The sequence below is a fragment of the Etheostoma spectabile genome, chromosome 15 (genome assembly GCF_008692095.1).
Source record: "Etheostoma spectabile isolate EspeVRDwgs_2016 chromosome 15, UIUC_Espe_1.0, whole genome shotgun sequence".
NCBI classification, from domain to species: domain Eukaryota; kingdom Metazoa; phylum Chordata; class Actinopteri; order Perciformes; family Percidae; genus Etheostoma; species Etheostoma spectabile.
In genome coordinates, this window is record NC_045747.1 from 6161333 (window position 1) to 6172174 (window position 10842).

At 39.5% G+C, this 10842-nt stretch overlaps 1 protein-coding gene across 4 annotated transcripts in view; it reads left to right on the forward strand.

The window, feature by feature from the left end:
- Window positions 1-677: 677 nt before the first annotated feature.
- Window positions 678-10842, forward strand: part of sgsm3 (small G protein signaling modulator 3) — a 14551-nt gene continuing 4386 nt past the window's right edge. For 2 of the 4 annotated variants that reach the window (XM_032538158.1, XM_032538162.1), the window contains exons 1-14: window positions 678-909; window positions 4983-5070; window positions 5369-5454; window positions 5741-5804; window positions 6852-7063; window positions 7293-7400; window positions 8342-8485; window positions 8601-8796; window positions 9002-9147; window positions 9436-9666; window positions 9758-9940; window positions 10164-10319; window positions 10432-10486; window positions 10603-10652. In XM_032538158.1, coding sequence (XP_032394049.1) covers window positions 5064-5070; window positions 5369-5454; window positions 5741-5804; window positions 6852-7063; window positions 7293-7400; window positions 8342-8485; window positions 8601-8796; window positions 9002-9147; window positions 9436-9666; window positions 9758-9940; window positions 10164-10319; window positions 10432-10486; window positions 10603-10652 — 1638 coding nt within the window. In that variant the 5' untranslated portion in view covers window positions 678-909; window positions 4983-5063. Of the gene's footprint in view, window positions 910-2146; window positions 2206-4982; window positions 5071-5368; window positions 5455-5740; window positions 5805-6851; window positions 7064-7292; window positions 7401-8341; window positions 8486-8600; window positions 8797-9001; window positions 9148-9435; window positions 9667-9757; window positions 9941-10163; window positions 10320-10431; window positions 10487-10602; window positions 10653-10842 lie in introns of all 4 variants that reach the window. The other 2 variants (XM_032538161.1, XM_032538159.1) reach the window with 2 other exon arrangements.

Below are 10842 nucleotides of genomic sequence, written 5' to 3' on the forward strand. Positions count from 1 at the left end.
GTTTCAACCATCATTGTAATCATTTTAGAAGAAATTCAAGGTTTATCTCAAAATAATTAAAATTGTTCTTTGTTATCTTGACTTGAAATATTCAGTGATGACAGATATGTTCACTTCTTTCATTCAAAAACAATTTTAAATTCAAATATTACAGTTTATTTGTATGGGTTGTCTACCCATAACCTCATCAATGCCAATCATTAGCTTACCTAGGCCTATACGTATTAGAACTAATAGGCCAATAATAATAATAAAAATAATAATAATAATATTATAATTATTACTGTTATGAATGTTGAAGATCCCAAAACAGTTTTTGACTTGATCGTTATTAGGGACCCCTCTTAAAAAAAGGCATGATTGAAAAAGGTTAAACGTGTCATTCAAAAAATAACTAACTAACTAAACAAACAAAAGCAACCACTTAACCTTATCCATTCAGACTTCCATAACAAGGTGTTTTGTTCGCGATGACTTGTCTGATCGCGTTCGTGATTGCATCTCACATTTTGATTGGCAGCCTTCTATTGTGATTGGCGACTGATTTTTGTGCAGGAGGCTGGAATAAATGAGTGAAAGGACCATGGGCCATAAAGGAAAGGACGAGGAAACTGATGAATGAATGGAACAACAAACGTCGTGTGCCTACGTCATCAACTCCACTGCGGAAGGATATTTTCAGTAAGAAGTGTAGTTCCGGGATCTGGAACTACTTCTCAGGATGGAAAGGAAAAACCTTAAAGGGTGTAAGGATACAGCGTGGCTGCACGTCGCTAGCAGGTGCACAACGCAGGGAAATCACAAATACGAGACGAGTGATGGCATAGCATATGGTGTTGTCCCTTTTCGAACGACAGAAGACACGTTCGCCACAAACCATAACCTTGTGCTTACTAGAATGATGTCACGGTAAGTTATGCTAGCAGGCCATTGCGCACCGTTGTATGTAACGGTTAGCTCAAAGCGAAAGGTAGCACTGGCTAATGTTAACAGCTGACAACGCTGAGTAAATACATTAACGTCCATTGGTCTCTCTGAGACGGATGTTAGGAGTTATATATATTTGTAGGCATGGTTTATTATCGTATTCCACGTTTTTTGTAGTATAACTTGTACACGTGAATGTAGTCGGTCAAATGTGTTTGAAAATGTAGCTAAGTATTGCACATTTAATGTTTTTTTGACTGCATTTGACGTCATCTGGGGTTTGACGTAACGACTGAGCGTTCTAGGATAAGTAACCAAATGTGTGCACAGTCACACTTGCATGCAAGTAACGTTAAGCAGAATACTTTCAAGCACCTCAATTGGTATTTCACGTTAGATCACACGCCGTGTGTGTGTTGGTGTGTGTTGTGTGTGTGTGTGTGGTGTGGTGTGTGTGTGTGTGGTGTGTGTGTGGTGTGTGGTGTGTGTGTGTGTGGTGTTTGTGTGTGGTGTGTGTGGGTGTGTGTGTGTGTGTGTGTGTGGTGTGTGTGTGTGGAGAGATGAATCATGAATACCAAATCCAGATGTGTCACTTGTTGCCATGTATCTAATGTCTTATGGATTATGTAAGTTAGAGAAAATCAGGTTTGATTAAGAAGTGCACATTGTTGAAACTCTTTCCCCTGCAGAATGGTTTTCCTACCTCTACATTTTCTGGAAAGCGTTGGATTGGGAGGGTTTTCCATTATCTTCTTATTTCCCTGCTCTTGAGAACGCAACGTTTCTGTTCACCACGGTGGCATATGCCTCAGTGGTGCGTGCGTGTGTAAGAGAAACAGACGGAGAAAACTGTCTGAGTACAAATGACTGTTGTATCATTATTCAGCCAAAGCTACTGTAACTTGGCGGGGCACGAGCCGGTAATTCTGACAAACAGGGCTGTGTATGTGGGCGTATAACATGAGTCACCATTGTTGTGATTACTGTAAGGAAAAACTGGAGGCGTTTGCATAGGGGAGGGGGGTGGCGGTAGGGCAGCCACACAGACCAACACAATGTTATCAAGGTAGATAATTAGGTTCTTATTTTTCCTTTAATAACAGAGATGTGTTGCCCTGTTGGGCTTTCCCACTGACACCCCCAGATGTAAAGGACGGGTTTCACTCACTCACTCACTCACTCACTCACTCACTTACTATCTCTTTACCTGTCTGTACAGCAGGATGTTACTCTTTGTTTTACTTGCAGCAGGGTGTTGACCAGTGTGTGCAAACACAGTTGAGCGCAACCGCACCTCAATAATAGAAAAGATCTTTTTGTGTTCAGAGTAAGATGGGAAACGTCCTATTTAAGATCCAGTCAAGCTCTCTGCTAAGTCAACATAAGTTATTTGGTTTCTTTGTGCGGTTTCTGGGAGTTTTTATACAATCTGTATTTGGATGGAATAAATATATACACATACACATACACACACACACACACACACACACACACACACACACACAGTCGTTATCGTGGTTGCTGTCTCTTCAGTATCTCTGGTTGTATTTGGCCATTGTGGGGAATGTTATAAAATACAGTTCAACGGTAAAAAACTATAACAAACTAATAATAAGAGAACACAAAACAAATGTGCTGCAATTCAATTTCATATATCTGAATATAATATATGTGAATATAAAGTTGTCAATGGGTGACTATGCTTACTCATCAATCAATTTTTATTTGTCACATAAAATTGTGATTAAAAAGTTACTATTCCAGTGAAATGTTATACCATCAGCTTCAATTTCTATACAATGTCAGAAAAGTAAAAAACAAAACAAACATATCACAATTCCCTTGACCCATGGTGGCGTCTTCAATTCAGGCCCACTTTATATCAGACCAACCCCAAACTATTCAGTACAACTGCAAACATTATTTGTTGAGTTGTTAAATAATAAACTATTAAATAAATTGGCAACTATTTTGATTGAGTTATTTTGTATGGGGGGGGGGGGGGGGGGAGAGAAGCTGTCATTTCAGCTTCTTAAATTTAAATATTCTAGTCTTGACTCCTCTATGACAGTTGGTAAACTGAATATTTTTGATTTTTGGACCAAACCAAGACATTAAGGATGTCATGTTGGGCTTTGGGAAACCCTGATTGAAATGTTTCACCATTTTCTGACATTTAATACACCAACCAATCAATGGCTTTAATTGTGAAAACAATCAAACTGATTAATTGGCAATGAAAAAAGTTCCCCTTGTCTGGAATTTGTATTCTTCCTACATATCCTTTTAAATATTTTAAACCTATTTATGTTCATTTGCAAATTGGTGGCGTTCATGAACATCTGTCTTTAATTTGAATGTTAGGTGGGGTTTTTCATCCTACCTCTGCATTTTCTTGTATTTTATATTTCTTTCAAATGAAGAAAATAAAGACAAAAACAATCGTTAGTTGCAGCCATACCATTTAGCATACTATCAAATAAGACAAAGAATAGCAGCACATCCTCACATTTGACCAGGCGGCATTGAAAAAATTATTTGAACAATTGAATAGTTGCTGATTGAATGTTGATTCAGTAATTGATTAATTAACTGATAATTTCAGGTCTAACCTTTGCTTCCTTCTGCTGCAGATTTTTGCAGTAACGTCAATATGTGCAACAGTTTGCAGGAGGGGCTCAGTCGTATTGCTTTTCTTGGCAGGTGATTAAACTGTGTGTGTTCTTGTAAGGGAGTCTCTCCAAAATCCGTACTCCCCTGAGCTATACACAGAGCTAGCCTGGAAATACTGGGCCATCCTCCAAACCTCAAATTGATTTCTCATCTCTTTAAGTCCTAAATCCCTCTTCAGATGCTGCAAGCCTGCTGCTGGAATGAATCATTTTGGCAGGGTGTTTGCATGCTGGTTAGCCTCTTTTGCAGGTTAGGGTTGTTGTGCTGTTATGTCTGCCTCTGTATGTTTGTGTGTGGCTTATCAGTGCTTACATTTCAAATAGTGTCCCCAGTGTCTTAGCATCCAAATCCCCTTCCCCTTACTTAATGGCTTAATTGACATAGAAACTCTTAATCTTGTGCAAATAGTTGGTATTGACTATCCATAATAGATAATCAAGTGTGATTATTTTGTGTTCTAAACATATTTGGACAGCAGAACATTTTGGATGTATTATTTGGCTCTTACTTCCAGTTTTAATGGGCTTAGATGGAGCACATGTTTATAACACTAGTACAATTTTATAAAATGGACATTTAGCTGACTGATTGTGTGAATGAAAAAGAAGATCCAGGGACAGTTACGTTTTTTTCCATTGTGTTGATGCGTTGAACTCGTAACTATGTAATGTCGGTGGCATACCTGCTGGACTTTTGCAGACAGAAGAATACTGACAGAAAAGAGTAATACCCTGTCAGTGTGTTTAGTAAGTAATTTATTTTTTTAAATCTCAATTGTTGGCGGACTGATGTGTTTCATATAGTGCTTTTTATGTGGCATAATCACACTCACACACTGTTAAGTAAGGTAATTAGCCTTTGGTAATTACAACAGTCATATGGGCATGAGAAGAGGGACAAGAATATTCCTCTTTCTCTCTCTGTATATCTTCCTCTCTCACTTAACTGTATGTGTGTAAAACTTCTGAAACTCTCTTTTGAGTAATGCCTGAAGAAGGAATGCTGCTTTGTTACAGGATTGACTTAGACTTGTGAATGGCCTCATTATAAAGATACTTGCTTACTGTTTCAAACAAACAGGAGTGTTTACAGCAAAAAGGCAGGTTTATAGAAGATGCTCTGTAATAACTTGAAAATTAGTGACAGGAAAAACAAAATGGAGATAATCGGAAGGATTTCAGACATAATAACTTTGTATGGGTTATTATATGTTATGCTGCCTTGGATGGATTGCCACCTCAATTCATTCACAAATACATGGAGCACTGATATCTGGAGCACTTTGGGTGAGTGTCTTTCTCCAAGACACTTCCTCTTACTGTTCGGACAATCCTGAATTTATCAACCAACCTAGTCTCTTCCTGTGTTTGTCCTTTTTGCAGAGTGGGTCCTATCTGCTGACCTCCTTTCTCCAGAGTGACTGTGGTATTTGCATATAGAAGCCGTCCACTATTACCAACAAAATGTCAGGTAAAGATTTGTATGATTTTGGTGTAAAAAGCACTCAATTTGAAGAGGGGTCTATGTAAATGTGTTTCTGGATATCAGACTTATTAGTGTCCACAAATACACACTAACCTTGGATTGCTAAAATTACATGAATAACATATGTGATATATATATATATATATATTATTTTATTTATTTACGTATTTAGAAATCTCATTTGTGGTTCCAACCTGCTTTGTTGTTGTCAAAATTTGTAGTAGTGTAGTATTTAGTATTTATCTGTTTAAGTTTTTCTAATTCATAAATCTCTCTGTTTTAGGTACCTACACACCAGCCCCTGGTGGGCCATTCTCTGCTCTCACCCCAAGCATGTGGCCCCAGGACATTTTGGCCAAGTACCATCAAGTGAGGATGTGACTTCATGTGTCGTTTAAGTGCAAACCTTCATAAGGTTTTGGGACATTAAATAGAGAATGATAAGGGTGACTATTTTGGTCACAGAAAATACAATGGCAAGCTTCTACCTAGGGTGACAAAGAGACAAATTCCACGCTTTTTCTTCATGTGACACTTACATCTGACCTTTTGTTACCTGGTGTTTAGTATGCTTAGAAAAGCTACTGTGGCCATCTTCAGTTAAAGTCAACTTTATTTTACTAATTAAATGCATGCTATTCGTTTGTCCCTACAGAAAGAGCCCTCAGAACAGCCTGAACTCCAATATGATGAGTTTGGCTTCAAAGTGGACACTGAAGGTAACTCACCTTGACATATGCACAAATATGCCCACTCCTTACTTTTCCACATTCCTCAATCCTAGTCAAGACACAAATGGAAATCTTCATATCTGAGCACAGGGATTGCATTGTGTTCACAATCTGAGTGCATGGGATCTCAAAGCAACTTCTTGCCTAAGGGGGGAACAAATATGTTTTGTACTTCCTTTAAACATTAGGTTTTTTTTGTTTCGTTAAAGGCCTGTTCTCGTATATTGGTTCAGAAGGCTGTTTTCTGACCTTAAATTATCCAATATTTTTTTCTGGCAGAAGTATTTTTCCTATATTCATCTGATTGTTGATACATGTCATGTTGGCTGTTATCTTTGTTTTAAAGGTACCCTGCCACACGTATTTCATTACTTTGTGGTAATGTCTGAAGTTCTACCATGAACTCTGTAACATTTGTTTGTGGAAAAGATGCCTTGGTTACGTTGTTTCAAGCCATTCTAGCATGGTATAGAAAGCCTGCAGCAAGACAGCTTGAGTTGTGCCAGTTCATATTAATATTCAACGAGCTATCAGTATCCTTTACCCAGCGCAACTGGGTGAGCTCATGAATAGTAATTAGCTCAGGCAACATGATGTCAGACTGACCAGCCTTTATAAATGGCCTGACTTCTCCGCTTATTTCTATTCAGTGGCTAGACCTGATAGAGGAGGTAGCAGTTCATTTTTACATTCACAACATAACACAAACACATATAGACCTAACACATTTCAAAAATGCAAGTAAAAATGGATTTGTGTGGCAGGTCACCTTTTTAATAGTTAACATTTACACAACAAATGGTCAACTGCTAGAACAGTTTATGTCTCCCATCCCAGGAGTTTTATTTTTAGCTTTGTTATTTAACCACTTGTCTCTTATCCAGACACCTTTCCCCTTTCACTCCATGTCCCTATTATGCTTTTGCATTTTGCAATACCTCAGTTCAAGAGGTGGGATGGGATATACTTATTTATGTTAATATTATGATTACAAAGAACACAAAAATACTGATATATTAATCTCCTCTCACTCAGACCATAGAAAGCCCAGGTCCTGGCTGGGCGCTGAAGGCTCACCCCATTGTGAAGACCCACAGCAGCGATTGCGCTGGCAAGCCCACCTGGAGTTCACCCACAACCACGCGGTGGGTGACCTGACCTGGGAGCTCATTGATCCCGTACTCCCACGCTCGGAGCGGCTGCGTTCCCTGGTGCTTGGTGGCATACCTCACAGCATGAGGCCACAGGTAGGTAGACTTGCTCAGCATGGGATAACTATTTATGTCGTTGATAAAAAGTGGTAAACATTGAGATAATCTACTATACTAATATACTGTATATTACTGCTGCCGATGACCAGCCAATTTTTCAGATGTAAGAAAATAGGAGTAAATAAGTTGCTTTTTAGTATTTACATTAATCACATTGAGTCATCAAGTCACAAAACAACACTTTCAAATATGTTTTGTTTGTTAGCTATGGATGCGTCTGGCTGGAGCACTGCAGAAGAAGAGGACTTCTGAGATTTCTTACAGAGAAATCATTAAGAACAGTTCCAATGATGACACCAGCACATCGAAACAGGTAAAGTCACCAAACATAATGCAGTAGTTCAAACAAGCATAGTACTTCTTGAGAACACGCCTCAATAATTGATTAATTGAATAATGAACAATTGGGAAACAACTACTTAAAGGAGCAGTGTGTAAAATTATGGGCAGAAATGGAATATAATATTCCTAATGTTTTCATTAGTATAAAATCACCTGAAACTAAGAATATTCTTGTATTTGTTAACATAGAATGAGCTCCGTATATCTACAGAGAGTGGGTCCTCCTCAGCAAAGCCCGCCAGGTTGCACCTCATTTTCTACAGTAGCATGTTCAGTTAGTTGCAATCTGCAACCTCAGTTCTTGATGCCACAAAATCCTACACACTGCTCATTTTTGAATGGGATCAAAAAATCTTTATTGGCATGTTTATACATTATACAGTTTTGTACTTTGCTACCATAAATTCTGTAAAGCCCCAAAACCCCATTAATGAAGCAGCCATTAATCTGCTGTGGATATAGTGAGTAACACGTGGTGCCACAGTACAGGGAAGATGTCACAGTCAACATGTTCACGACTACAGATTGAGTAAAAATGTAGGTTTAAGTTTGTTTTGACAGCCGGTGGGGTGGGTGGTCTCACATAAAGGTGATATTAGTGCATACCCTTTATAGTAATTTATTTCTTCACTAGGATACTGCTAGATAGACAGATGCAGAAGGTGATGGAGCAATCACCAACATGGTTCTATCCAGTTAATGCTATAGAGTCAGTGAGGACTTTAAGTCACAATTAATTGAAATTAAAAAAAAAAACTCAAGATAAGATCTTGGATAACAGATGCTCACATTTACAAGGGTGAATGCGAGGCCATTCTTACGTTGTGCTTTTCTCCACCTCCCTTCTCCAACCTGTCCTTCTGTTTTTTGTAATCATGATGTGATTGTTCCTTATTTACCTCTGTCCCTCAGATAGAGAAGGACCTATTGCGGACTATGCCAACCAATGCGTGTTTCTGTAGTCTGACCAGTGTTGGAGTACCAAGGCTCAGGCGGGTACTGAGAGGCCTAGCCTGGCTCTACCCAGACATCGGGTACTGTCAGGGCACTGGCATGGTGAGAACACATTTACTGAACCCCACAAACCGTAAAAATGCACACCCACTTGTTGAAGCATTTTCATCACATATGCATGTTTTGCTCTTGTCTTTCTTCTTGTCTGCCCCACCAGGTGGTTTCCTGTCTGCTACTCTTTCTTGAGGAGGAGGATGTGCTATGGATGATGTGTGCACTGATTGAAGACCTCCTTCCTCCATCCTACTTCTCCTCCACTCTGTTGGGCGTCCAAACGGACCAGAGGGTTCTTCGCCAGCTCATTGTTCAGTACCTGCCAGCCCTCGACCGTCTTCTGCAGGAGCATGACATAGGTAAGGATGGGTATTAGAAAAGATAGTCAGCGTGTGGTGCATGGAGTCCGCGAGGCTACATGGGCATTTAAAGAACACTAGAGTACCAACCACCTTTCAGCCTTCTGCTGTGCATTAATAATATTTAAGTTGACAAATGTGTTTGGAATTAGTATAAACTGTATAAACCATACACTATGTAATCCCCTCCTTCTTATACATCCAGAGATGTCTCTGATCACACTGCATTGGTTCCTGACATCATTTGCCAGTGTGGTGGACATCCGTCTGCTGCTTAGGATCTGGGATCTGCTCTTCTACCAGGGCTCATTGGTGCTCTTCCAGGTCACACTGGGCATGCTCAAGATCAAGGTATTTGCACTACACCACCTAATTTCACAAGTCCCTGAATACTCCCTGAAACAGTTAATTTTGTGCTGAGATGCTTTAGTTATTTTGTTGTTTCAGTGACTGCAGTCACATGTTTGACTTTCTTGGATAGAAGATGATGATTGTCATGTTAGAGCAATAAATGCCAACAGACTTTATACACTATTATAGCCAGAAACCATCCCAAGCGAACTGTTGACTTGCTCCTTCTATTAACAAAAACTGTAAATGTTGAGTATCAGTCAAATGAAATGTACCCCTCTACCCCAGGAGGAGGAGCTTGTATCATCAGAGAACTCGGCGTCCATTTTTAATACTTTGTCGGACTTGCCAAGCCAGCTGAGAGATGGGCCTGCAGTTCTCGGGGAGGCTATGAGACTAGCAGGGACACTATCTCAGGAAACATTGGAAGCCCACCGGCATAAGCACCTGGCCTATATATTAAATGAACAGACGCAGCTCAACAATGGTAACACAACACTCAACACCAATCTCAATAAGGTCAGTAGTTGCGTAATGTGTGCATTGTTTCTGAGTTTTAATAAACAATTGTTTAAAAACAATAATTTATGCTGCTTTTGTATGTGTTCAGGTGGTGAGGAGACAGTCCCTGCGCAGGAAGTCCACCCTGAGCTCCCTGCTGTTTGGGGAGGATGAAGCAGAGGCCCTGAAATCCAAGAACATTAAGCAGACAGAGTTGGTGGCAGCCTTACGAGAGGCCATATCCCGTACTGCAGAGCACTTCCACTGTCTAGACCCACGCCACTCCAGCACTGTTAGTTCACACACTGCAGCACAGGGACAGTGTAGTTTATGTCCTATTGTGGACTATACATCAACTAAAATAAGAGCTTTAAGGGTCATTCTAACTCCCTTAAGTTGCTAGCATGTCAGACTAAATGGTTCAGTCCTAAATGTAATATTGTAATACCATAATTTCATTCAGCACCTCCTTACATTTTCATTTCAACCTGACTTCTTTCATCTCATCTCTCAAGGACCTGACTCCTGACTACTCCATGGAGAGCCACCAGCGAGATCATGAAAACTTTCTAGTAGTTTCTCGAAACCGACGGAGACGGGCAAAGGCTTTGCTGGACTTTGAGCGTCATGATGACGATGAACTGGGCTTCAGGAAGAATGACATCATCACTGTGAGTCATGGCTGGCAGAGACGCACAAAAATACAGCTTTGCTTCTTGTTTTTCCAACCATCTACCCATACTGTACATACCCATATTAAATCACTGTATTTTTCTCTTTAAGATCATCTCACAGAAGGATGAACACTGTTGGGTTGGAGAGCTCAATGGCCTTAGAGGTGTGTGTTTTTTCTTATGTACTCACTCACTGCTGCCATCTGGATAATTGTTTTTTTACAGTATAATCTGTTTTACAGGTTAATTGACATATATTTTCTGTGGCTCTTTGTAACAGGGTGGTTTCCAGCTAAGTTTGTGGAGATCCTAGATGAAAGAAGCAAAGAGGTATGGAACTAGTTAATTATCATCTTAATAAGGCAACAGTGTTTCTATGCTGACTTAGATTTTCCCAACAATCCTTTGAATGTTCAATCCATCCAATCATTTATTTGTCAGTTTTTGTCTGCTTTCTCACATTCATTTAATAAACAATTGTTTAAAAATAATATTCTGAAGTGTCCTAAAGAGTGATTTT